This window comes from Arachis ipaensis, chromosome B3 (assembly GCF_059453495.1).
Source record: "Arachis ipaensis isolate K30076 ecotype BB chromosome B3, ASM5945349v1, whole genome shotgun sequence".
NCBI lineage: Eukaryota > Viridiplantae > Streptophyta > Magnoliopsida > Fabales > Fabaceae > Arachis > Arachis ipaensis.
Window position 1 is genome coordinate 951,452 of NC_142438.1, and position 27,917 is coordinate 979,368.

General features: G+C 36.2%; 3 protein-coding genes across 3 annotated transcripts; 1 reads left to right on the plus strand and 2 right to left on the minus strand.

Annotated features, from left to right (window-relative positions):
- The first annotated feature begins 1,207 nt into the window (after window positions 1–1,207).
- On the plus strand, window positions 1,208–8,037 carry LOC107629421 (bifunctional aspartokinase/homoserine dehydrogenase 1, chloroplastic). Its single transcript, XM_016332212.3, has 18 exons — window positions 1,208–1,592; window positions 2,106–2,170; window positions 2,256–2,630; window positions 3,417–3,505; window positions 3,597–3,900; window positions 4,082–4,134; window positions 4,216–4,430; window positions 4,569–4,656; window positions 4,739–4,852; window positions 5,088–5,186; window positions 5,291–5,485; window positions 5,667–5,749; window positions 5,850–6,075; window positions 6,478–6,623; window positions 6,836–6,971; window positions 7,288–7,371; window positions 7,463–7,555; window positions 7,638–8,037. Exons 1-18 carry the CDS (start codon window positions 1,441–1,443, stop codon window positions 7,881–7,883), a joined length of 2,763 nt encoding a protein of 920 aa, XP_016187698.1. The 5' UTR covers window positions 1,208–1,440; the 3' UTR covers window positions 7,884–8,037.
- A 510-nt stretch (window positions 8,038–8,547) lies between these two features.
- LOC107629420 (subtilisin-like protease SBT3.9) lies at window positions 8,548–12,506 on the minus strand. The gene is made up of 10 exons (XM_016332209.3): window positions 12,312–12,506; window positions 12,131–12,222; window positions 11,918–12,015; window positions 11,678–11,833; window positions 10,918–11,588; window positions 10,741–10,832; window positions 10,419–10,661; window positions 10,213–10,327; window positions 9,459–9,651; window positions 8,548–9,360 (listed from the first exon to the last, which is right to left on the minus strand). The coding sequence occupies exons 1-10, from the start codon at window positions 12,435–12,437 to the stop codon at window positions 8,801–8,803; spliced, it is 2,346 nt and encodes a 781-aa protein (XP_016187695.2). The 5' UTR covers window positions 12,438–12,506; the 3' UTR covers window positions 8,548–8,800.
- Window positions 12,507–23,745: 11,239 nt separating this feature from the next.
- Window positions 23,746–27,704, minus strand: LOC107629419 (receptor-like kinase TMK4). The gene is made up of 2 exons (XM_016332208.3): window positions 25,282–27,704; window positions 23,746–24,673 (listed from the first exon to the last, which is right to left on the minus strand). The coding sequence occupies exons 1-2, from the start codon at window positions 27,539–27,541 to the stop codon at window positions 24,162–24,164; spliced, it is 2,772 nt and encodes a 923-aa protein (XP_016187694.1). The 5' UTR covers window positions 27,542–27,704; the 3' UTR covers window positions 23,746–24,161.
- Between the last annotated feature and the right edge of the window lie 213 nt (window positions 27,705–27,917).

Sequence of the window (27,917 nt, forward strand, 5' to 3'; positions counted from 1 at the left end):
TTCTCTATTCAAAATTTTTATTTTATCTTTTATAAAAGAAATGATATTTTTAACAAATTATACGTTTCTAACTATTCTATTTCTATTAAAATTAAACGTGTTAACAACCTAATTTTTTTTATTAAAAGGGATTCTTTTAGTAGTTTATTTAGCTAGTGTCTTTAAGGATTTTTCTTAGTAAAAAAAAAGATTTTTTTTTGTTTGGTTAAGAAATCATGAGAGAAAATCTTATAATAAGTGCACAATAATAACACGATTTAAAGATTTTTTTTAAAAAAAAGTATCAATACATTCAATACGTTAAAAAATTTAAAAATTTTATTTTAGGAGTTAAAAATTTTTTTAGGACACTTTTAGTAGAATGCTGTGTTATTTTTGAAATTAAAGGATAAAATATATTTTGTCTCTTAAGTTTGGTAAGAATTTTAAAAATATTTTTAAATTTTATTTTATTTTAATTTTGTCTCACAAATTTTTTATTTGCATCAAATATAATCTTGGCAACTAATTTTTAAAAAAAAATTAGGACTCATTCAACAATAATTTCATAAAAATAACTTTTAAGTTTTAACACAAACAAATCGAATATAATTGTTATGCATTGTTGTTCGATTGGAAATTTTTTGAATATTTAATTGTTAAAAATATATTTGATAAAAATTGAAATTTTTTAAAACAAATTAAAATAAAATAAAATTTAAAAATATTTTGAAAACTTTTATTAAATTTTAAGAAGAAAAAATACACTTTATAAAAGAAACGTAGTTCAAAGGAAGAAACTTGAAACAGAACCAAAAGCACTACGGAACTCATCCCACAGTAAACTATTGTTGATATTTATGATTTAGGTCCAGTTTAAGTAACCAACTTAATTAAGTTTTTTTTGATAAAATACTTAAATAATAAATGACTCTGTTAAAAGTAACTTATAAATAAATTATTTTGTGTTTGGATTTTTAGCTCTAAAAGTACTTATTTTATGGAAATGTGATAAAAAGTAGAAGTATTATGAAAGAAGTCATTTTTTTAACTTTTCTATAAGCTCCTAAATAACTTCTTCAAAAATTGCAATTTGATTTTAAAGATTGCACCAAACATTAATATTACTACTTTTCATAAGTCAAAAATAAAAAAAAAAGTTACTTCTACAGTTCCAAACGGACCCTAAAGCTTTATTAATTAAAAATTTACATAATCTATGACTACTAAAGTACTGGCTACTACACAGCCATTTGGGCTCACGGGTTCAGGGTCCCCTCACTCACTCAGTAACTCACTCACCCAGTAATCACTAATCAGTGATTAGTATCCCCTGTTTCAGTTACTCAGCACTAACATTTTCCCTTTACCAACCTCAAAAGCCGCATAACCAAACACTGTCCTATTCTCTCTCTTTCTCTCTGTTTTTGTGTGTGAGGTGCAGCTGCTGCAGCCATAACCATGGCGTCCCTCTCTGCTGCGATCTCTCGCTCCTCCTCCTCCCCCTGCTTCCCCCCTCCCAATCCCAACACCGCTTCACTCTCACACCACCGCAACATCTTCCACTCTCAATGCCGCGCTTTCCCCCTCTCCCGCCCCTCCCTTTTCCTTCGGTACGTTCTCTTCAATGTATTAGGTTTCTTCATCTTCTGCGCTACACTTGCATGACGCAAACCGGTTAACTGCTACTCTCTCTTTGCTTCCATTAAGCTCTAGTGTTACCTTACTATTTATTTATGTGTAGTAACTTCATAGCTGAACGCACAATTTGATGGAATATTCTTTCGCTTGAAGAATAATGCACTCGTTCCTTTATTGTTATCGGCGATTCGCAGAATAATAAGTCTAAATAGCAAAACAAAAAACGAAAATCTGAATAATATGACCATAATAATATAAGATATATATCTGACCCATTATAAAGCTGCAAAAGAATATTTTTTCTGCTGTCATATATTTACTATATTATTGTTTTCATAAAATTTGTATGTTTCTTTATCCTTTTCAAAAGCCACACACTTCTTTTACCTGTGTTTATTTTCTATTGAATGCATTTTTTTTTCCTTTTTTTCTTTTTAAGCTTTGCTACTTGTTATTAATTCGTGAGAATATGGTTTCTATCTCAGAAAGGGTCTCACTTTACCACCGGGAAGAGAGTCACAAAGCACCAGGATATGCGCTTCAGTTGCAGGTTTTGACTGCAAGTTAATTTTATGCTGGAGTTTGTACTTGTAATTTTGAAGATGGTAAATGTAATGGCATTTTTTCCACCGCAGATGTTTCGCTGAATTTATCTGTAGAGGAAAAACAGCTTCCAAAAGGAGACACTTGGTCTGTTCACAAGTTTGGTGGAACTTGTGTGGGAACCTCACAAAGAATAAAGAATGTTGCGGATATCATTATTAAGGATGATTCAGAAAGGAAATTGGTGGTTGTCTCTGCAATGTCAAAGGTTACAGACATGATGTATGACCTTATCAACAAGGCTCAATCACGAGATGAAAATTATGTAGCTGCACTGGATGTTGTTCTGGAGAAGCATAGCCAAACTGCACATGATCTGCTTGATGGCGATCATCTTGCTAGTTTCTTGTCCCAGTTGCATCAAGACATCAATAACCTCAAGGCGATGCTTCGTGCAATATACATAGGTCATAGGCACATCTATTCACTCTCCACCTTTGATATTGTCTATGTTCTCTTTCTATCTTTTTGTCTGGTCAAAAAGCTATTTGTTTTTGTTCATTTATTTATTTCGTTTTCTTGGTTAGGTATATTTGTTCCTTTTAGAGGTTTTCATTTTTATCTAGATTTTATTTATCTGTTTCTTTTTCATAAGAGAAGAATTTTATTAAGATGAAAGAGGAAAAAAATGGAGAAAGAGAGGATAGGAGACCCACTTTACAAAAATCAAGAAAGAAATCATATTGGTCATATGATCTTCACCATCCATGTATTTTCATGTGTTCAGAATATCAAGTAATTTTCATAAGCTGTGAATTTAACCTGTTATCAGGCCCAACATAGATGCTAACGGAAAACTGCTGCTGAGCTATGAATTCTTTTTCAAATGGTTGATATTTTTTGGGTTGGTGACCATGATAGGGACATACAGGGGAAGATTAGGAGTAAAAATGGGAAAGTTGCATTTTCTGACCCAGTTTCTTTCCTTGGAACTCAATTTTGGTTTCCAACTGTATCAATTGCACAGCCTCTATGAGATGATATAATGGTGAAACAACAAAATGTGTTTTCATTTTTGGTTATTTTCATGAGCAAAGACGGGTCTTCTTGAGGTTGATTTTAAAAAGTTGTTATATCAAAGCTATCTAAATTGAATCATTTATCATGAAGAATGTGTTTGTATTGTTCCTTATGTTGAATTCCATAGTTAAGGATTACACTGCAATCCTAACTTATAGTTTAATATCTTGCAGCTGGTCATGCAACGGAGTCCTTTACAGATTTTGTTGTGGGACATGGGGAACTATGGTCTGCTCAGATGTTGTCTTTAGTTATTAGAAAGGTTTGCTATTTTAATTATAAAGATTTGCTCTTTCTCACTTTCTATCTGAATTGAGCTTGTTACATCATGCTTCCCCTCTGGGACTGAGCAGAATGGGGTCGACTGCAAATGGATGGATACAAGGGAAGTCCTTATTGTAAATCCTACTAGCTCTAATCAAGTTGATCCTGACTATTCGTTATCTCAACAAGGACTTGAAAAGTGGTACTCACTGAATCCTGCTAAAGTAATCATTGCTACTGGATTCATTGCAAGTACACCCCAGAATATTCCTACTACACTGAAGAGAGATGGAAGTGACTTTTCCGCAGCAATTATGGGTGCTCTATTCAGGGCTCGGCAGGTCACAATATGGACAGATGTTGATGGTGTGTTTAGTGCAGATCCTAGAAAAGGTTTGTACTGCTCTTGCTTTCGCCAACAGTTGGACTTCCAAGTGGATTAAGAGAAATAGAGAATTATTGAATCTAGTAACTGCTGTAGTTTTGCATCTGACATATTGACTGATTTTATTTTATGCTTGACTATCTTTAACATGAAATTTTGATTCAGTGTAAACAATTACATTTTCTGCAGTTAGTGAGGCTGTGATTTTGAAGACATTGTCTTATCAAGAGGCATGGGAAATGGTGAGATGGAATTTATGAATGCTCAAAGCTCATTGACCCTTCAAAGTTTAATAGATTAACTATTGAATTGCCTGTCTGCAGTCTTATTTCGGTGCAAATGTTTTGCATCCCCGCACGATAATACCAGTGATGCGATATGGAATTCCCATTATAATAAGGAATATTTTCAATCTCTCTGCTCCCGGAACAAAGATCTGTCATCCCTCTGTTATTGAGGATGAAGATAAGCAGGACCTCCAAAATTTTGTCAAAGGCTTTGCGACCATAGACAACTTGGCACTTGTGAATGTGGAGGGGTGAGCCATGAATTTAGTCACGTTATACTATGAATAATTTTCTGCTCAGTTGTTTCAATTTAATTATATGATGTCCTATAACATATATTAATCATCAAAATCATAATTGCTATGTGTTTTTCTTTGTTGTTTTTGCAGAACGGGAATGGCTGGTGTACCTGGTACAGCCAGTGCTATATTTGGTGCTGTGAAAGATGTGGGAGCCAATGTTATTATGATATCTCAGGTGCATTTTTTATACTCAATTTTTCTAGTGTTTCCATCTGGCATATAAGAAATTGTGGTGATCATTAATACTGTTTGTGTAGGCTAGTAGTGAGCATTCTGTTTGCTTTGCTGTTCCTGAGAAGGAAGTAAAAGCTGTTGCTGAGGCATTGCAGTCTAGATTTCGTCAAGCTTTGGATGCTGGACGTCTTTCTCAGGTGCTAAATTCAGTTCATACAAGTTTTTGCTCAATTGAGCAATATCAGTGAAAAGGAAGCATATAACCTTTCTTTTCTTATTTTTTGCTCCTTTTTATATTTTTTATAATGATCACAATGTAAAAACTAATAGCTGAATAATTACTTTTGAGTTAGTATTGCTGAATGATGTTGAAGGTTTTATCTTTTTATTTTGTCACCTTAATTACATTCTAAATCACGTAGCACCTCTCAGGTTGCTGTTGTTCCAAATTGTAGCATTTTGGCCGCAGTTGGCCAAAAAATGGCAAGTACCCCTGGAGTTAGCGCTACCCTCTTCAATGCATTGGCTAAGGTTAGTAGTCTGGCAAGTTATTGCTTAGGATTGAAATTTTGGTTTATTTTATTATTTCTTTTATGTTTTAACTTGTTTGTGATCAAACTGGTAATGACCAACAGGCCAGTATAAATGTCCGTGCTATAGCTCAAGGTTGTTCTGAGTACAATATCACTGTTGTTATTAAGCGAGAGGATTGTATAAAGGCTTTACGGGCTGTCCATTCCAGATTTTATCTCTCAAGAACCACAATAGCAATGGGCATTATTGGACCAGGATTAATCGGGAGCACACTACTTGACCAACTAAGGGATCAGGTGCAGTTTCTGTAGATAACTTTACTTGTTTGAATATATATTCTACTGTCATAGTAAACACAGTAATCCATGATACTGGGATATTTGGTACATTTTGATATGTCAATTTACCTGAATGATTTTTAACCAGAAGACCTTTTAGAGTTTGTGGTGAATTTATGTTATAACTCTTTTAATGCAGGCCTCAGTTTTGAAAGAAGAATTCAACATTGATTTGCGTGTAATGGGCATAATTAGTTCAAAGTCAATGCTTCTTAGTGAGTCGTAAGTCAAATTCATCTGAACTGAATCTCTTTTTTGGATTTTTATGAACTTGGCTCTCTGTCCTCGCTTAATTAAGTCATACTGTAATTTCTATTTGCAGAGGCATTGACTTAGCTAGGTGGAGAGAACTTCGAGATGAGAAGGGAGAAGTGGCTAATTTGGATAAATTTGTTCACCACGTGCATGGAAATCATTTTATACCCAACACTGCGATAGTGGATTGCACATCTGATTCCATCATTGCAGGCCATTACAATGACTGGTTGCGCAAAGGAATACATGTAGTTACCCCCAATAAGAAGGCAAATTCAGGTCCGCTTGATCAGGTGATGTAATCCATATTGTTCATCCTTGCTATTACGTAGTGTAATCAGTAATGTCAGATGTCTAATTTTTCCATGCATTAATATAGGTTCATGGTTAAAGAAAATTAAAAATAAAGAATTAGACATTTAAGGAAAAGGAGAATTTCTTATTTTTATTATTTCATTTGGAAAAAGGGGGCTGGGAAAGAATTATTATATTATACATAGAGAGAGCCTTTACTCTTCTGCCTGTTTTTTACTTCTTGCGCTCTATCTGAAGGTTAATTTGCCTGTTCATAATCTTGAATCTGGTTCCCATCAATAAGTTCCTGTTGCTAGTAGATATGTTACGTCTTTTTTTCTTGTTACTATATATTACTACTAATTTTTGGGCATTCTAACACCTTGACTCTCAACATTCAGTATTTGAGTCTGAGAGCACTGCAAAGGCAATCCTATACACACTACTTTTATGAAGCTACTGTTGGAGCTGGTCTTCCAATTATTAGCACTTTGCGCGGGCTCCTTGAAACTGGAGACAGAATATTGCAAATTGAAGGCATCTTCAGGTTTGCTTTCACATATTATTTCTGTTTGTGTCTCTTAATTTGTGATAATCTTCCAGATTTCCAGTTTCCTTGCTCACCTGAAACTTTTCACCATTCATGAACCATAAATTTTAAAGAACGTTGTTTCAATTATCATGCTTATTATGTTTATATGCATTTTTTGTTGATCTAGTCATTGACCATAAGGCATTGCCTTGCCCCTGTTTCTGCAGTGGAACTTTGAGTTATATCTTTAATAACTTCAAAGATGGCCGAGCTTTTAGTGAGGTAGTAGCTGAGGCAAAGGAAGCTGGTTATACTGAGCCAGATCCAAGGGATGATCTGTCTGGAACAGATGTCGCTAGAAAGGTACAACTTACTGTGATGAACATGCACACAAACTTTGTCAAAATAAACTGTTCTTTGTTTGAGATTTTTTATGACCTGGGATGTGCCTAAAAGTGAATGTATATAATTAATAACAAACATATAAGAAATTGGCTAGGGAAATAAATGTTATTTTCAGGTGGTAGGTATGTTGAATAATATCATGATAACTAATCGCAACATGTAGGCTAATCATGATGTTAGTTTTGCTTCATAATAGCATTCCTATGTCTTGTTTAATCCTCTTTTTTATTGTTGCCTTTAAAATCAACATGCTGAAGCCACCGTGGTTCTACAGGTAATCATTCTTGCAAGGGAATCTGGCTTAAAGCTAGAACTGTCAGATATTCCTGTTGAAAGCCTTGTGCCAGAACCTCTAAGAGTAAGAACCGTTTTCTGTTACATTATGCAGTTTTAGTTTTAGTCTGTGCTTAGCATTATATTAACGTCGATATTTTGATGACTTTGTGAAGGATTGTGCATCGGCTCAGGAATTCATGCAACAGTTACCAAAATTTGATCAGTTGTTGTCAAAGAAACAAGAAGAAGCTGAAAATGCTGGGGAAGTGAGTAATTCTATGATTAGTTGCATAACATGTTCAAAATATGATTAACGTTATATTAACTTGGTGGTTGTTATTGTTTAAGGTTTTGAGATACGTTGGTGTGGTGGATGTGACTAATAAAAAAGGAACGGTAGAACTGAGAAGATACAAGAAGGATCATCCATTTGCTCATTTGTCAGGTTCAGACAACATCATTGCATTCACAACAAGAAGGTATCAGAATCAGCCATTGATAGTTCGTGGGCCAGGAGCTGGAGCTCAGGTCACTGCTGGTGGAATATTCAGTGATATTTTACGCCTTGCCTCATACCTTGGTGCTCCATCATAGGCGTCAATTCTTCTCTACAAAGCATAAATTTTGTATCCAAGTCCCTATCCTCTATATCTGCTTGTTGTAGCACTAGTATCGTTGTAGTGATGTATGCTAGCTTTGCTCTCTTTATTTTATTTTTAAGTAATAAATGACTGAGTTTGATGGAGAAGTTGACTTGATGATCTTGAAATCCTTTGTCAGTTTGTTTAGCTCGCATTAAATAATGTGAATAGGGTTAATGAGTTGATTGGGAAATCTCTCCAGGATAAAATAGCTTCAGTACTAGCAGCAGAAAGTTTGCACTATTTTCTGTCTTTTTGCTCAAAAAATGAATGAGTATTTACTATTTCCCCTTTGATTTTTCAACTATTAATTAAAACTGTCCGAAAAAAAAAGAAGAAAAGAAGAGAGAGAGGACACCGCTAATCTTGTTTTTCATTTTTACCGTATTTAGAACAACTCAGTAAAATAATGCTACACATTTATTTTAAACATTAAATCATGGTTAAAACGACTACATAAATTTGGAGTTCTCTCAAACATAGCATCAATTTTTTATGTGCAACCCAAAGTCAAAGTTGCTGATAAATTGAAGCAAAAAAAAAAAGAAGTTATATATATATATTTATTCTGGGTTGATTACTGATACTAAGCTTGATATTTTGTCTATAGGTTTAGATAAAATCTAAAAATCATACTAATACTTTCATTGCTTAATCTTATTTGTATCTTAAAAAGCCTCCATCAAACACTGGTCTCGCTTGTTTACTAATATAGCATACATTTGCTCTTTGGTGTGTGTCATCAGTTTCAACTTTCAAGCAACCATTTCCTTAAAGAATATGCTGTCATGCTGTGTTATTAAGACTCAAGCAAGAACTTCTGCAATTAGTTGATCAGACTCATTTCAATAAATCCCTCTGTACATAAAATTATGATTCAAACTTTATGGTCCTCACAGCTAGTGGGGTCCTCACAGAATGCTTGCCATCTGTCCAAGTTAGGCTCCCAAATCTGTAATCACCATTATGAACCTTTTGAGTTGAATGAAGCATGACACTAAAGGAAAGTATTGTGGTGTCTGAGTTGAAACTCAGAATTTGAGGTTCAACTCTTACTTCTATGCCATATGGTTCCTTCACTATAGCTCTATAAACTGCAGTTATGTTTCCTACATTTGTCACTGTTCTTGTTACTTTTGCAGCCTTCTTCAAGTTTGGAACTGATATGGAAGGAAGGTTAAGGTTCAGTCCTTGGTAGTTCTGTTTTTCACAACTTCTTGTTGTCTTGGTCACTTTTCTAATGGATGAACTACTATATCCCATGGAACATAGGAACTGGATATAATCCTCAGTGATGATATCATATATGAGCCCTGGATCCATTGCTTTGATGGGGTTTACATGGCCGCCACCAATGTCGAACGGATCAGCTCCCTTAAGTGTGGAACCCTCTTCAGATACAAAGCTTCCATCATTTCCAATTTGAGATGCTGCAATTTTTTAATTCAAACAGCAACTTGTTACTTTGGATTTAAATTGTGTATTTTGATATTAATTTAATATATTTGATTTCCATGTGGTTCTTCACCTGTTGTAACCATAGCTGATCTTATGGCTGCAGGAGACCATGTTGAGTGTTTGGATTTGATGAGAGCTGCTATTCCAGCCACATGAGGACATGACATTGAAGTTCCAGATAAGAATTGAAATGCATTATTCTTTGTGGTGCCTTTTGGTGTAAATGCCGCCAAAATGTCTACACCTGGTGCTGCTATGTCTGGCTACTTCCATGAATCATATCATCATAGTACAAGTTAATGATGAAACCATACAATTGAAAACAAGAAACAAATTAGTATTTTGTTTTAGTACTATAGACAGTGAAAGAGTCCAAAAGTAGTGTAATGGGAACAGAAAAAAATATATAACCAAAAGACAGAAAGAAATGTATGCACAGAAAAAAATATATAACCAAAAGACAGAAAGAAATGTATGAGAATTATGATGTACTTGTATAATGAGTGATTATTTCTAAGTGGTTAATAATATGTACTATGCTGCACTAAATAAATGTCCCCTTCTAATTAATATATTTACCTTTTCCTACAATATACTTTTCCAATGGTGAAACTACAAAAGAAAGTGAATACCTAATAGCTTCCAATGATTGAACTTTAACTACATTCATTATTAGAATATCAACAACTGCTGAAAGTAATGACTCAATGATTATGCATTTGTTTTTAGAGAATATTTTATAGTAACAAAATATATTTTATTACTTTCTGTCTCTAAATTTCAAAGCTAAGTTGGCATGCTTGAATATGAAGTCCTGAATATACCTTTAACACAGAAGGAGACATAGTGCTAGGTCCTCTTGATGAGAATGATGCAACTCTTGGAGAAGTCCATTTTCCAATAACAGTCTTTGGAAAACTTAGGCTTGCAGTTGGAAACCTTGGAAATAAGCTTGATATTAATTTCATGATTACTCAAAGGAACTTTCAGAAACCAATATTCTCAACTTCTGCATATTTCATTTCCTCACCTTGCTCTTCTAATATAGGATACTATCTGTGTCCCTACTTCATAATCTACCTTAACACATGGAAAGGAGCCACATTGGTTGAGTCCATCTTCATGAGATTGTGCAAATATTATTCCAACTCCTCCAGCTTCCCTTACAGCAAGCGATGCAGAGATGATATCCTGTTCCTCGGATAGCGAAAAGCATAGCACAATTTTGCCTGCTGCCATTGTAGCATTCAGACTTCCGGACTGACAATCCTTACTTTCAAGAAACACATGAAATATTGATTAATAACCGAAAAAGAAGAAAGAAAACTACAAAGGAGGAAGAGAGCTCTCACGCTGTATCATCATCAGGATCTAAAGCGACACGTTCGGAGTATGTTAGTCCAACAAATCCATTGCTATGCTTTCCAGCATCTAAGGACTCCCCCTACATTATGTCAATCATTGCACTAAGCTTCATAGCATTCTTAACTAGATGTGTTTTTAATAATAAAATCTTGTAGCATATATACCCAGAGAGTGAGATTATTTCCAAGAATAATCGCAGCCGGAAAGGCCCTATCTATGGTGGTGGCTGCAACTGTGATAATCCATGGAGCAGTATTTGAAACTGTTAGAGAGTTGGGACCAGAATTCCCAGCTGAACATATAACTGTGATTCCCTTAGCAGTTGCATGAAAGGAACCAATTGCTATGGCGTCGCGCTGATCAACATATGAGAACAAAGGAATGTTAAGGCCAAGAGAAACTGTTAAAATGTCTACTCCATCATGTATTGCCTTGTCAAAAGCCTTAAGGATATCTGCACCAGAACAACCTCCAACAGAAATGTCCCAGCATGCCTTGTATATAGCTAAGTGTGCAAGTGGAGCTCCTCCTCTGGCTATGCCAGAAGCAAGTCCTCTGTAGTTTGCATTTTCTACAAAGTACCCTGCTGCTGTGGAAGCTGTGTGAGTGCCATGGCCTATAGCGTCTCGAGCCGAGAGATATTCGCTGCTTTCATTTCCAAGGATCAGCTTCTTAGCATGATGAGATATTCCTTTCAAGAACCATCTAGCACCTATTATCTTTTTGTTGCAGTTTTTGGAACTGAATTGCTCTCCCACTTCACAAACTCCTTTCCACCTTGATGGGATTTTTCCCATCGCTTCGTCGTTAAAACTCACAGACTCTGGCCAGATTCCTTCAAAGAGAAGTCACTGATTTTTTGTTACATTGCCATTTTTCAGTGCTTACTTAGCTATGTGTAAGAGGGGGAAAAGAAAGTACTACCTGTGTCAATGACACCTATTATGGTTCCTTCACCTAAGTTGATTTCATTGGAAAGAGTGTTTGAAGATGAATGATGGATACCAAGGAAGTCCCAACTTCTTGTTGTGTGAAGTTTGTGTATCCGATTCGGAATGACAGAAACTACCCCCGGAAATTCTGTAACACATAGTATGAATGTAGCTTTTAAAATGTGCTTAAAGGGTTAAAAAACAAGAAGATTAATTGATTCAAGGATCATACTTGCTACTTCTTCTGCTTGAGATTTTGTTAACCTTGCAGCAAACCCTGAAAATCCATGCTTATAGCTGTAAAGAATTGAATTCTTTGCAGCTTCTTTGCTTCAGAACAGAAAGTGGACACTTGATATATTATTTTCTTGAATCTCAATGCATTATTACAATACCAGCTCCATTTGAAAGTAACGGATATATGAAGAGTACTACAAAGCCATACCTTCCTAGAAGTGAAGATAATATTTTGTGGTGAACCTTTTTAGTAGTGTCTGGATTATCAAATATCTTATCCCCCATGTATACAATATGCACCTGAAATCATTCATTTAATAATTGATGATGCTTAAGTGTCTCATAATAATACTACTAAATATAATCATAGAAAGTTGAGTTACACTCACAGAGGTTGTGGTCTCAGCAAGTATCTGAGAGAGGAACAGAAAATCTTGCAGTAAAAGAATAGCTGAAATTACAAGCCATTGGTCCATTCTATTCCATCTCATGTTCCTTGCATTAGTAGTACTCATTATCCTAGTAGAGAGAGCTTCAAAGGCTTTTCAAATTCTTGTAACATACTAAATCTTTTAAAGGAAATTCTCTTATAAGGCTGCCTTATCAGTTATCAGCACCTATGATGTGCATGATTACTTTTTTGAAAACAAGAAAAAGTGGGGAATCATTTTCCTTTTGTCCATTGCACTTTTGAGTTTTATGCTCAGTCAGAGAAAAAAAAGTACACATAAGTAAGTACCTTTACGACCAGAATGTATTTGAGGGGAATACATACTGGTATCACTAATATAATCATTTTCCTTTGGTGGGATCAAATGCAACATTTACCACAAAATCAAACCAAAAATCTCCTCCCTAATATCGATAGTAAAATTCGAACACATGACATTATTCTGATACCACTTGTTAGATCAAGCGCTTATCATAAGCTATTATAGTTGTGGCAAAAGTGTAATTTTATTAAGGATTATTTTAGCATGACTATATTACGGTAATTATGGTCTTTTAAAAGATGTTGCTAAAATTAAAGTAACGTTTTTTATTATTAGATAATGCTTTTTAAAAAATATTGCTTAAAAAACGTGATTTTAATTTTAATAACACTTATATAGTTATTATAGTTACCATAACATAGTTATATTAAAATCTACCTTTTATTAAAATCTAAGTGTAAATATGTGAATGAAGAAAAAACATTAAATTTAGAGATGTTTGGTGAGTGTTTGCACTTTTCATTTTTAATATTAGGTTGATAATGTTGTTTTTTTCGGATTATGACCTATTGGAGTATTAATTTCAAATGTGATACCGATTAATTTGGAGTGTCAAAATTTCGATTTCTAAAAAGTACAAAAATCGAATTCTCTGATTTTAGTTTCTTCTAACACCAAAAATTATAATGCTGGAATATATCACTCATCTCACTTCCATAATAGAAAAATAAACCAGTGGATTATATGTGAAATTGAAGTGTAGCTATCAATTGGTATGCAAGTGCTTAGCATAACATGCTGTACCAATGTACATCATCCCACGTTTGTGGCACTCTTTTTTATCTTTCTTTTTTTCTCTCATCTTTAAGTCCTGACTTTTTGCTTTTATTGTTATCATAAAGTGATAAGTGGGGCTGCATTATATTGTGCATGGCCTTTCCCAAAAGAAAAAGAAAAGCCAGTGTTGGTGCTGAGAAAATTCTTAGAGTAGCTATCACTATCACCAACCACCAGAATTGAGGATGCGTAACCCTCAAGAGAGTTAACTGATAGCAAGCTACAATAAAAGAAAGAAACTATAGCTAGAATTTACTTCAAATTAGGGAATTCGAATCTTCTATACTTATTTAAATCGATGAGTGAATTGAATATTCGACCGGATTAATAATATATGCAGTTAGCTATTATAAACTACATTTGCATTGCAAGATGATATTGATTAGCAGCAAAATCCCTTCCTTGAAGCTTTAATATAATCTTAAAAGAAGAATAAGTAACACATTTTTGAGGCCCACTTTCATCCTATCCGTTCGAGGCGGATAATTATCTACCTCACACCGAGACGAGTTTTTGGCAGGGCTGAGTTTTTAGGTAGGACGGGTTGGATTTAGGTTAAACTCGCTCCGGTATATATAATATATGTAATATATATAAAATAATTAGTAAAATTAATAATATTGTTTTATATTTAAATTTTTTATTTTAATTTATGTTATGATAATTATAAAAATTTTAAAATTTAATTTTATTTGTTATATTTTAATAATTATAAAAATAGGTAAGACAGAACAGGTATCCGCAAAACAGGTTAGGATTTAACTTTTTATTATATTACCTACGAATAGAAGCGAGATGAGGGATTATTGTAGGAAGGAGCGAGATCAGGTAGGGCAAAAACCTGCCCCTACTCGTCCCATTGCCACCCCTAACTTTCACTTTGGACATCACCAAATTTTTTTCACCCATGTCATTTTCGCTTCGTTTGGTCCTTTTGGAATCTTTCATTCCAATAATGGAATAGGTGATTCACAGCTGGACACGGTTTACTACATTCTCTTTGATTGGTTTCGTCTTTCTTAAATTCCGTTTTTATATAGTTATTAACTACTAATAGAAACGAGCAAAATCTTTAGGCAGAGTAAGAAAATTAATTAAATTACATTTCCAATCAAACCCATTCTTCAATTCCATAGCAACATATAGTTATTTATTGGTGGTGGTGTTTATGTTAAAACCGATTTAAATTGAATTGCAAACACTCCTACCTATCGTGTATCAAAAAGTGGGGTGTCACTGTGTCGTCGATGCAACAATTTCAGCATTATTTGTCAACTTTAATTAAGGTGATGAGTTTAATGTCCTACAATTGCAGCTCTTCTTACGCATGTTATGCCTCCTTCAATTAATTTTGGCTGCTCATGACGTTGATATTGAGCATTGGCATCAAGAAATAAAAGTAGAGATAAGTCTCAATGTAGTCTCTAAAGTTGCACTCGAATTTCATAGTAGTCCCTGAATTTAAAAGTTACTCATATTTATTCCTGAATTTGCATTTCGGGACTCAGACTTGTCCTTCCGGCACTGTCCATCTGGTGCTACCGGAAAGTTGAGTTGGCATCCTTCATGACACGTGGGCATTACAATGGCTAGCTAATATGGCAGAGTAAATTGTCCCGAATCAATTTGGTCCCTCAATTCAAGTTAAAATCCTAATCCCCAATTTTAAAGCCCACAGTGCTCTCTCTTCTCTTCTCTTCGGTTCTTTGTTCTTGTCTTCTCCATCTTTGAAGTCCGACGGTTATCGCAAACACGAGTAACGCAGCTGGGAGCTCGAACAACCCACGATCATTTGGAAGCATCATGAGGAGAATGAATAGAAACAGAGAATCGTGTTTGCCAGAATGGTGTGGCTGCGGGTCGAGACTAGTGCTGCGGTGGTCAAAGACGGATTCTAATCCAGAGAGACCGTTCCTGGGTTGCCTAAACTACAATGTAAGTATTATTATTGTTGATTGTTGTATTTATGCATATAAAATTTGCTGATTGAATTTTCTTGGCTGTGCAGACTGTGAGTAAGAAATGATGTGGATTGTTTTTGTGGGTTGATAAAGTTTTGGAAGAAGATGTCATAGCATGTGATGATAGAACAAGGTATTTAGTTGATAATGAAGAATGAAAGATGAAGATTGCTTGAAAATTTGATAGATTAGAGGCTGAAATTAGGGTTATAAAAATGAGGAGGGGAGATTTTGATGTATGTGTTCATGCTGTTGATTGTAGTTGGTGTTCTTGTATTAAAGTTGGATAGACAACAGGGTCAACTGTATCTAGCTAAAAACAAATGACATGCATATTATATGCCTATGTTATTCATGTACTTGTTCCTGTCCTTTTATTTGAAAGAAATGCAAATTAAAGTGTTTGATTATATGCATACTTCTGTTCCTGCACTTCTGTTCAATGAAATGGAAATGGACAGGGTCTGAATTACTCTTAATTCTGTAATAGAGGACAAAATATAACAAAAAAGCTGATAAAATTCAATTCAAGAAAGTCATAATTCATATTGGTAATGTTTCATCCAAAAAAGGCATTATAGAGCCAAAACACTAAGTATATCAAGGTTGTTAACATATTGACCTCATAAGTTTCAAATACTAAAATCCCTAACACTAGGACAACGTTTAAGAAAGCATACATTGTAAAAAACTTTAGCAAAATAGATACACAAAGACACCATGTATCCCTAAACATAATCATCATAATCTTCATTTTTTGTGTCTGGGTGCCTTGAATTCAGTGGTGGGTACAAACTTCATAAAGTTTGCAAGCCTTGTAGCATTCTCCTGTGTTGCACCTTGCATAGGGTTAGGTGAGGATTCCTTTCTGGTTGACTGCTTTCTGGTGGATTGCTACTCCCTGAAGTTGTTTTTTCATGATACTTGGAGAACTTTCTTTTTAGAGGGAGCTTTGGTGGCCTAACCGATGAGGGTAAAATCTATCAGCGAAAACATGTAAGATAGTTAGTAAAATAGGTAAGGATATGAATATAATAAATTCAAAGTCATCTAGGTTTGTGAACCTGTTCAGAGTCATCAGCTGTTGACAAGGGTGGTTCACTTAGGTCAAGATTGATTTCAGTTGGGGCTTGTGGGACAGGGGCAGTAAAGTTGGCCTGTCCTTCACCACTATTAGCAACAGTGGGTTGTGCAGCGGCAGCCTCTGCAGCAGCCTCTGCAGCTGCAGCAGCTCTCTTTGAACAATTTCTTTTGGTGTGTCCTGCTTTGCCACAATAATGACATCAACCTTTTTTATAAATTCTTTTCATCTTGGTCTTCTGCTTCTTACTCCCACTTGTCTCCTCATCTGCATCCTTTCTTCTTTTTTTCTTTAAGTGGTCCTAGTTTTTTTCTAAATTTTAGTGCTTGTGGTCTATTATATAATGACTTTTTCCATAGTGCTTGACCTGGAATTAGATTGATATGGAAGGCATATGTGTTATTATATGCTTCCATGGTCAACCACTCATGACAAAACTCCTCCGGTCTCTTACTAGCCCTTGCCAATGCAGCACATGCATGCACACATGGCATCCCTAAACAGCATTCACACAACAACAAAGACAACTACAGTAAGCCAACAACAAAGGCTGATAATGATAATAAGATTAAAACAAAGAATTTAAAAAATATTACCACTCAATTGCCAAAAACCACATGTGCAGAACCTCTTTCCCAAGTCCACAACCATGTTGGTTGGCCAGCCATGAACTTCAAACTTCTCATAGTCTGCGTCACCAAACCACATCAGGACCCAATTTTTTTATTCCTTCCGTATCTTTTAACCTGTTGCGCTATATAGGAGGTAGAATTCCAGTGTTTGAATTAAGCTTGACCTTGTTTCTAGCTATCGACCTTATTGCATACATCCCGACTTCTTCCAAAAGTGTGAATATAGGCTTAGCTCTAGCATCTTTGATCCTGGAATTGAAGACTTCACACGTATTATTGCAGATGTTGTCTATTTTAGGTGCATTACTGAAGAATTCCCGGCTCCAAGAGTCTCTAAGCCACTTGTTCAAATACTCTCAGGCTTCCTTATTAACCCTCTCAATCTTTTTTATGATTTCAAGGAATCCATCTTGGCTAGTACACCTTTCACAATCCCACAGTAGCCTTCTAAGCTGGAGATCCTTCCATTGCTTATTGAAGTTCTTCCACAAATACCAAACACAGAATCTGTGATGGACATATGGAAAAACCTCCTTAACTGTATTTATAAGGCCCTGTGTAAGGTAAAAGAAAGTTGTCAAACACTTGTTTTCGAGCACCAAAATAGTCCTTAAACTTATGTAAGTGACAACAAACTAGCCCCTAAACTTATGTAAGTGACATCAAACTAGTCCCTAAATAGCACTGTTACATACAAACAGGATATTATGCAACATGTATAAACATCAGCCCAGGACATTATTCAGCATGTATAAACAGCAGCCCAGTTTATAAACAACATGTTCAAGCACAACCAATAGGTAACAACTAATAAGTAACAATAGATTCACACTTAATAAGTAACAACCAATAAAGACAAAAAATACTGCATACCTTCTTCATATCAGAGATAAAACACAGCTTGTTCTTCTTATAATCCCCCAAGTCTTGATGAAGTAATTCCAAGAACTACCTCCAGTTCTCAGTGTTCTCAACAGGGACAATTGCATAGACAATCACATATATATAGTTGTTTTCATCTTGGCCAATAGCAGACAGGATCTGACCACCATGCCGTGTCTTTGAACTCCATCTTTGTAGTGAATGTCATTCTAAACTCAAGCCTAAGCTCTCCAAACCTCCCTCCTTCTCTGAATGCAGGGAAGACATCATCTGAATCAACTTCCTCCAACTCATCCTCAGCGTTCGGAGGAGTCTTCATTTCTTCCGAGTGCCATGAGTCTCCACCATCAAAATCATTATAAGCTTCATCCTGCACATCATGATAAGGAGCAACTGATGATCCAAACTTAGAAATCGGTCCAAAAATAATTTCATCATCCTCAGAATCTGAGTCTGCACAAACAGGACCATCATCTTCAACCATAACAGCCTTCTTTAGTTTTGTAAGTTTCTTGTCTGTCCTAGTTCTCAGTTTCACATTAGTCTTTGCTACTGATCTATCCAGAGATAACTCTTCTTCATTGGACACCTTATCACCACCAGGCCTATATGGTTCATCCTCTGCACTATTATCACTGTCATGGTTGTCTGAGGATTCATCTGAGCTAGACAAAGCAACAAATGCTATTTTGGGTTGTTTTCTCTTATGAATTGTTCTTGCAATATTTCCAGTAGCAGCAGCTCTTGTCAGTGGCCTCCTTCCATATGCTGCTGTTATTTTTACATTCTTACAACCTCTCTTTGGTACAGCTTTCTTGGTTTCTTTCACTTTCGACCATGGTTTAGGAATTGCAGTGGGTTGGGCCATTTTTGTTGTGGGATTTTGGGCTTGATTTTACTGGGTTAGGCCATTGTTTTTGGTAGTGGATTGGGCTTAGATCCAAGACTTGCAGTGGGTTGCGGGAAAATTTTTTCTGGTATGTTTCGGTTACTAGCAGAAACTGAAGAAGGTGGCTCATTTGGTTTTGTTGTATTAGTAGGCTTTTTTGGTTCAGAAGTTGGAGTGCATGGTGTTGTGGTGGGAATTGGTTCGGTTGTGGCATTGGTGGTGGGGTTTGGGGTGGGAAAAATGGTTGGTATCACCATCAGCTCCTTGTCTTTAGATGCCATTGGTTTTGCTTCCTCAATATACACAGGTTCAGATACTCCATGTTCGTATTACACATGAATAACCCCCTTATTCTCCTCAACCAGGTAACACATCTCCATGAGCTCCTTATCATCTATTATTGCTCTTAAACCAGTTTGCAAAGGCCTATTAGGCACCAGCCACCAAGTTTGACTAACATTGTCATACCCAATATTCTTGTGATAGTCTCGGAAGAAAAATACATCCAGTGTGTCTGTATCAACATCCGGCAACTCACAAATCTCTCCACCATTGTAAGACATACTTCCATCAGCCTCTGTGATAAACGACCCTCCATGGTGAAATATGATGGTAATCAACAGATCCACATCTGCAATTTAAAGAAAAAAAAATTCATTGATCAGAGTCATTGTCCTGAAACACATTAACGATTTCGAAAATCCACAACTAACTGCAGTAAACCCTAACACATAAAGAACAAGTTTTCATATCAAAAAAACACAAGAAACACTCCCAATCTATAACTTTGTTGGCCAAACCACTAAGAAACCTAGTTCTGATCAAACCCTAGCACAGAGCACAAAATAGACGCGTTCATAACCACAGATTACAATCGAAAAAACGGACTGAACTTTTGTGAATATTAAATTAACAACAATATCAAAAAACAGAGAAACCACATTTTTTTCATTTTTGGCTTACCTGTTTCAGAGAAACCAGCCTTTACAACTCTGTGTATGAAGGAGATGACAAAACCGATGCTCCAGAGCCTCAGTTTTCCACTGAAATCGGTGCGGTTAATGCAATCGCACAGACGCCATTGGTGAGTGTATCGGAGAAGATGAAACCTCATTTTGTGTTGTGTTTGTTTTGTGTTTTGAGAGAGGGGAGACAATACGTTAGTGTAACGTTGAGGGAGGGAGGCTTTCAGCGTGAAACGACGTCGTTTCATGTCATTTTGGCGCCAACGCCAATACGACGTCATTTCTGTAATACCCACGTGTCACGACGGATGCCAACTCAGCTTTCCGGTAACGCCAGGTGGACAGAATGTGCCGGAATGATAAGTCTGAGTCACGGAGTGCAACTTCAGGGATGAATATGGGTAACTTTTAAGTTCAGGGACTACTATGAGACTCGAGTGCAACTTCAGGGACTACATTGAAGCTTAACTCAATAAAAGTATTTATTAGATCATGTTTAGTATAAAGATACGATACAAATATAAAGATAAAAAGACATAGGATAAAACACATTAATAAACCAAACACACACCAATATTACATGAAAGTCTCAAATTAAATAACGTTATGTAGATGTCTTCGTTCCTAATTCTATATAAATCGAATTACATGATGCACTAGGTTTAAGTGTAAATCGAATTCAATGAATTCGAATTAGCCACTATAGTATTAAATCGAATCAATTTGATTCAAATTAGTAGGGAACAACTTAAATCGAATTAGCCACCCCTATCTACAAATCGTTGGTTGCTGCATCAGGTGAATCTTGATTCCTATAATTAGGTTCTGCCATTGATACTCCAAATTAGTGCTAGATATGCACGATTCAAGCACTAAAATATATGAGTTGTAGTGAGAAACAGTGATCAAGTCGTTCTTGTCTCTTAACTCTTTTCTCAAATCGCACGCTACTCTCTTAGAGTCCATGCTCACCGCACCATGATAAATAGTATAGTGTTTGTAGCAAGAGTGGGTGAAGTGTTGTATTGAATGGCAAAACTCAACTACACTATGAGAGCTACTTCCTTATATAAATACATAGATAGGTACCACATTAGTTGGCTTCTAACTAAGTAATAATTACTAACAGAAATTGACTCATACTAACAGCTAACAAAAAGATTCCACTCCTAACTACTAGTAACTCCCTTCTTCCTACAATTAGCAGGTTGTTAGTTCAAGTTGGTTAGCTAGTTTTCTTGTAAGTTAGGTAACTATGTATCCTTTCTATTAAAAGGAACACAAAATACACTAATTCAGTATTTCTAAAAACAACGTTTGTATTTATATCTCATTCGTAAAATATGATTTTGTGTCTCTATGTCCCTATTTTCAGGGATGGAACCTTGTGTATGGGAAGGAGACAATAGTCTCCTAAGTTGATAACTTTTGGGTTTAATTATTCAGTTATATTTTCACAAAATTTACAATTAAGTCTATATACTTTTTTTCTTTTTAATTGAGTCCTGCACTGCTTTTAATTTAGTAATTAGGTTCTTTTATGGCAAAAATATTAAAATTGGCAGAATATTTCTATCAAAAAATATGTAGTCAAAGATCTAGTTAAATTCTTAATTGTGGATATCTTCAATTTGTGAAAAAAATATTCAGTTAGTTTTAACACTTTTTATACTAAAAATGACCAAATTAAAAAATTAAAAACAATGTAAAAATTCAATTGAAAAAAAAATATAAAAAATTAATTATAAATTTAGTAAAATTATAAGGATCAACAAAATAATTAAACCTAACTTTTATATAGAAAATTCTTTATTTTATAGTTTAGCTCCTCTAATTTTTTGTTCCCTCTTCTCAAGCTATATTCTTCATGTTGCTCCCTCCAAATTAAAGCACTAACTCCACCCGTGTTTGTTTGTCCCGTAACCGTAAATAAACGCAACCAACAAACAAGTGTCCTTGTTCTCAAAAGAATGTGCTTCTAAATTGGAAAGATTTAAGAACCACTGCCAACTCTTAGTCTTAGGCACTACCGCACTACTATATATCTTGTTGGTTTAGTGATATGGATACGTAAATCTCTATAAACTATGTTTCTGCTACAATTGAATTGCACTATTTCCGTATCTTGTTGGGCGGTCAATGCTTCTAAATAGAAAAAGAAAAATCAAATGTCTACCCTCTCTTCGGCCACTAATTAAGCAACAAAGCGGCAATCAAGCTAAATATATTCATGTTAATCATCAACACTTTTTGTTCTGTTTTCCTTTCAGCATCAAACTGCATTTCAATTCTCCCTATGATTGGGGGGCGTCGTTATTAATTTAAATTTATATTTAGATCAATCTTGGCATCAGATTCCAATCTCTCTCTCTCTCTCTCTTAATTTGCGTAATACTTAGCCTTGGTTTGATAAAGCTTTTTGAATAGGTGCTTGTACTTTTTAAAAACTCAAGTTCCTCATTTTGTGTTTGGTAAATAAAAAAAGATCATGTGCTTGTGCTTGCAGCTTTTAAAAGATCGGAGTACTTTTGAAAGCACCTAAGATAGAGCTTTTCAAAGTTGGCTTGTGTTTTTCAAAATTTAAAAGTCTAATATAACCTCATATGTTAACTAATTTTTAAATTTAATGCTTGCATTTATGTCTATTATAGTATTTTTAAATTTTAAAAATTATTTTACCAAATGCAATTGTTGTTGCTTGTGATTATTAAAAGCAATTTTTAATTTGATTTATCAAATACAAATGCTACAACTTTTAAAAATTCATCTTATAAAAATTAGCCTTTATAAACTACTTTTGAAAAATAAAAGCTTTACCAAAATTTGCGTAATAATGATAGAATTCTTTGTATCTTTGCTTTCGGTGAAGCCAGCAAAACAAAAAAACAAAAACAAAACAAAACTTAATTAGCACGTCAAGACCATAAATTGTGCGAAAAATGTTTAGGCTAGTCGACCTAGTCTGTCTTCAAGAGTGGGGTGTCATGTTTTTGTTTAACTACTAATAATAATGTATACTGCAATTGCCAATTGGAATTTAGAAGATTGATCCATCAAATATATTTTGGAACATGTCCACATAGATTAATTTAAATTTTGTTTCAAACCTGCCCGGTAGCGTGTACACAAAGAAATGCATATATGGTGTTCACGTTATTGGAAAAATTAGCAGCCATTAATAATAATTAAGTGACCAACTAATTCTAATAATAGGGATTTTGATTTCTTATATTTTGAACTAGTGAATTTGGCCATAATTTGACAAGAGCTAAAGAACACATCTCTAGAATGTGGTTTGCAAGTTGCCTAACCAGTAAGCAGAGAATAAAGAATATAGAAAATAATGAGCAAGACATGTGCATTGTTAGGAAAGTTATCATTATACTAAGATTTTATAGCGGCTCCAGCTTTGATACATACATGCGCTCACGTATCTTATATGCACAACGTGCATGTGAGATCAGATCAACCCATCAACTCTGTATCCTCACTACCAAAAAAGAACATTCAACATTCACAAACTAATGTATTTAAATGCAATAATTGTGCATTTTAGGTTACAAAAGTGTTTTTCATTCTCATACGCACCACACCGACATACTCTTAAGTTGTGTTGAAAACATTTTAAAATGTTGCATGAACCCATGCTGTTACATTACATAGATGTTACAGATTCCCACAAGGTGGTCTTGTTAGACTAGCAGCTAAATTATTCTCCTCATATGAATGACTGATGATTAGATTTTTGTGTAACATACTCAATTATGAAGTAGGTAAAACATCTATATTGTAATAACTTCTACCCAAATAATGATTTCGATGCAGAATTTGAAACGAAAAACTGAACATGCTACTACAACACATTGAACCTCACAAATACTAGCTGACCAATAAATAAATAAATAAATAATAAATAAGACCTTACATATATGGTCAAAGAGAGACCAAGTTTAATGTCTAGTAGATACTCACTGGATACAATTACCTGCGCGAGAGACACACTTCCAATTCAAAATTAGAAGAGAGGGAGAAAGAATATAATACAATTGACATTTCTGACAAACTCGAGGACCTTCCCCTTCCACAGAAACAACATGCTTCCGACCTCTAACCCAAACCGTCATATAATCTTTAGCTCAACAGAATGATACCTTTTAAAGTAAACAAATATGGTGACATGCAACTCATCATGCTGCTAAATCAGACAGCTTAACAGCCTAAGCTTTTTCCGCGGTGTTATTTCCCACAACCGAGATGGTAGCTTATCAATCGTTTTACATCACCGGCAATCCATTGAATCGAAGGAATCTGCAAAGCCAGAAGGTTTAGAGGGAATGCTTGATTGGGTTTGTGAGTATGACATATCAAACATTGTAGAAGTGCCTTCATTGGCTTGCCATCTTTGCAGAGCTTGAGGAAGACTCATCTGAAGGTCAATGCCACCGTTGTCTTCTTCAGCATTCCTAGTTGGTTTCCATTGCTCGACAAGTGGAACCAAGACATTCACTGCATGCCCCATATCCGGCCTTTGGTATGGTTCACGGGCTGTGCAATGGCCCGCCAGCTCGGCCACTTTATATATGCTCTCCATGGTTTCTTCATCGGGTTCAAGAGTTTGATCAATTGCCTTTGGTATGTTTTCCTTGTTAATTAGTACCCTTCGGAACCATGTAACCAAGTGAGACCTTTCATCAGGCAAAGTATCATCCAATGCCCTTCTACCGGTGATAAGTTCCATCAAAACTACTCCAAATGCATAAACATCCACTTTGGTTGTCACTCTTCCAGTAGCTGGCAAGAATCAAGATTGCATTAGTTACAATTGATGCAACAAATCACATTCAATGTAACAGTTATCAAGAACATATATCTCTCTTAAAATTAAACAAACCAAGAACCTAAAAAAAAAAAACGTTTACCACATTTTACAATGCCCATAACAGTCAAATGCATAGAATTCAGTATTTGAAATTGGTGAAATTTTCATCGAAAGAAATATGCAGGGAAGATATCTTGTGCAACAGAGACCTACCACCTAAACCCATGACAATATGGCAATCCAAGATTTACTGCACCTAGAGTATTCATCATATTAGATACTTGTAACCATTTATAAGTGGCCGCACAACATATTACACAATGTGCAACCATCCACCACAAAGAATTTTAGGAAAACACACCACATAAAGCCGATTAATAAAACTAATAGAAAAAGAAAGGAACACCTAAATCCGGACTATTAAACATCTAGGGTGCAGACTACAGTTATTTTCCCTTCTTTCCTACTGCCATTGATGCTACTTAATCTTGTCAACAGCAGAACACAGTATTGAAGTAGTAAAACCACCGGCTATGGCTATAAAATTCTATGCACAAGTTAAACTAAAGGCACTCTATACCTGCATACTCAGGAGCAAGATACCCAAATGTTCCAGCCAGCCGTGTCTCGACAGAGTACTTCCCATCCGGTGCAAGCCGAACCAACCCAAAATCTGCAACCTTTGCTCTCATGTCATCACCTAATAGTATGTTTGAGGGTTTTAAATCTCTGTGAATGAAGCTTTGCTGAGCTAAGCTGTGCAAGTATTCCACACCCCGTGCTACATCCAAAGCTATTGCTACCCTTTGTTTCCATGTCAAGGGAGCACACCCAAGTTCACGCCACTCAAAGAGATGCTGAGTTAATGTTCCTTGAGGCATGTACTCATATACCAAAATCCTCTCATTGCCATTGATACAATATCCCAAAAGAGCGACCAGATGTCTATGCCTAACTTTACTAAGAACTGCAATCTCAGCTTGGAACTCATTCATTCCTTTGTTTCCCATTGCCACAGATTCCATCCTCTTGACAGCAATTTTTGTTCCATCAGGCAACTCCCCTTTATAAACAACACCAAATCCTCCTCTACCTAAAATGTTCTCTTCACTGAAATTATTGGTTACTTGCCGAAGAACATGGATTGAAATCAAGGCATTTCCACCGTCAAAACCATTAAGATCACTCCTATCACCACTGCTCTGGCTTTGCAAATCACTTGGCACACCACCATATCCATTGGAATTGGAAACACTTTCCGTATCAAGTTTAAAGTTTCCTTTTCCATTCTGAGGAATACCAACCCTTCCAAACTTCCGGTGCCGATTTCTGACATAACACTTCCAGGATACAAAGACCACCACAAAAACAAAAAGTAAAACAAAAACCACTATACCAGCAATCCAACCCGGCGGCAAGGAACTACCTTTCCTGGGTTCAACCGGACTTGCACTCGGACCAGACCCCTCAGAAGGACTAGTTCTGCTCCCTCCTCCACCTCCCCCAGGACCAGGATTCTTCCCAAGCATAGCATTACCAGAAGTTAATAACTTCACCCTTGGAGGGAATTTTGGAACCTCCCCAAACAGATTGTTATTAGAAACATCAAGAGTCTCAAGTTGGGGCAATGTGGTCAAGCTCTCGGGTATAGAACCAGTCAAATTGTTCCCGCTGAGGTACAAGCTCCTCAAATCAGTCAAATTCGCAAATGCAGGTGAAATAATCCCCTGCAAACCCAGATTCTTAAAATTCAAAGTAGTAATCTTCTCCCCTGAACAAACCACAAAACTCCAACCACTGCAAGGATCATTCCCTTTCCACGACTCCGCAAACCGACTGGGATACCCAAAACCCTCAGCAACCTTAAGCAAAACCATCACCTTATCATCACAAGGTCCAGGAGTATCTCTACAAAAACTATTGATCCCATCAAGAGTAACCTGCACACCCTTACCGAACACCGGCACAGGACCCTGCAACTCATTGTTGTCCAAAGATACGTTCTTCAAGCTCGGAAGCGCCATCAATGAGCTCGGAACGACCCCGGTTAGCTTGTTATCCCTAAGCTGCAAATCAAAGAGGCTATCGCATTTCGACAAATCAGGGATCCCACCGGTGAACTGGTTCTTGTGGAGCCACAACTGAGCCAACTGCGTCATGTTGGAGAGAACCTCAATTGTCCCCGATAAACCGTTTTGCTGGTTGTTAAGCCACAGGTTGATAATCGAGGAGGAGGCGAGGGACTTGGGCAATGCTCCGGTGAGGTTGTTGTAGGAGAGGCGAAGGTTCTGGAGACTGGGGAAGGAGTCAAAGATGTCCGGAAGGTCGCCGGTGATTCCGGCGGAACCGAAATCGAGGTCGCTGAGGGTTGATGATTGAGTTAAGTCGGTGGGGAAGGGCCAGGGGGAGAGGGAAGGGTTGTTGAAGAGGCTGAGTTTCTGGAGGCTGGTGAGGCCGGAGAATGCGGCGGAGGGGACGGAGGTGAAGTTGTTGCGGCCGAAGTAGGCAGTTTGGAGGTTAGAGAGGTCGGACAGAGAAGGGAGTGGACCGGAGAGGGAGTTTTCTTGAAGATATAGGTCAGTGAGCTGAGAGAGGGAGTTTAGATCGGAGGGGAGAGTTCCGGTGAGGGACTTAGAGGAGAGTGTTATTTTGGTGACGCGGTTGGAGGAGTCGCAGGTAATGCCGGTCCATTGGCAGTAAGGGGTATTGGGGGACCAGTCGGTGGGCGGGGAGGTCAGGGATTTCAGGAGTTTGGACATGACGGCTGAGTCATCGGCGGTAACGGCGGCGATGGTGACAAAAAGAAGGAGGAGGGAAAGTAGGGTTTTGGGGAGAGACATTGGGATTTGGTGAGAGATTAATGAGGTTGGTTGGATGGTTGGTGAGTGTAACTGAGAAGCGAGAAGTGAGAAGGAAGGAGAAGGAAGTAGATGACAGACAGACACTCCCTTCACTGAGAGACAGAGAGGGAAAGCGTTTGCGTCCTCTATGCTACGTGCTACCCACAACTTACGCCCTCGGTTAACTTTTATTTATTTTTGCAAAATTTTCACGGTTTCTTTGTGTTACCTGCATCACATTTTAATTTTAAAGTGGTACATTAATGTAAAATTTCATTCGTAATGTATACATGGACTCAAAGTGTTGCTTTGGATTAACTTTTCGAGTTAAAAAAGTCTTTTTTTTAATAAAATATTTTTATTTAATTTTAAATTT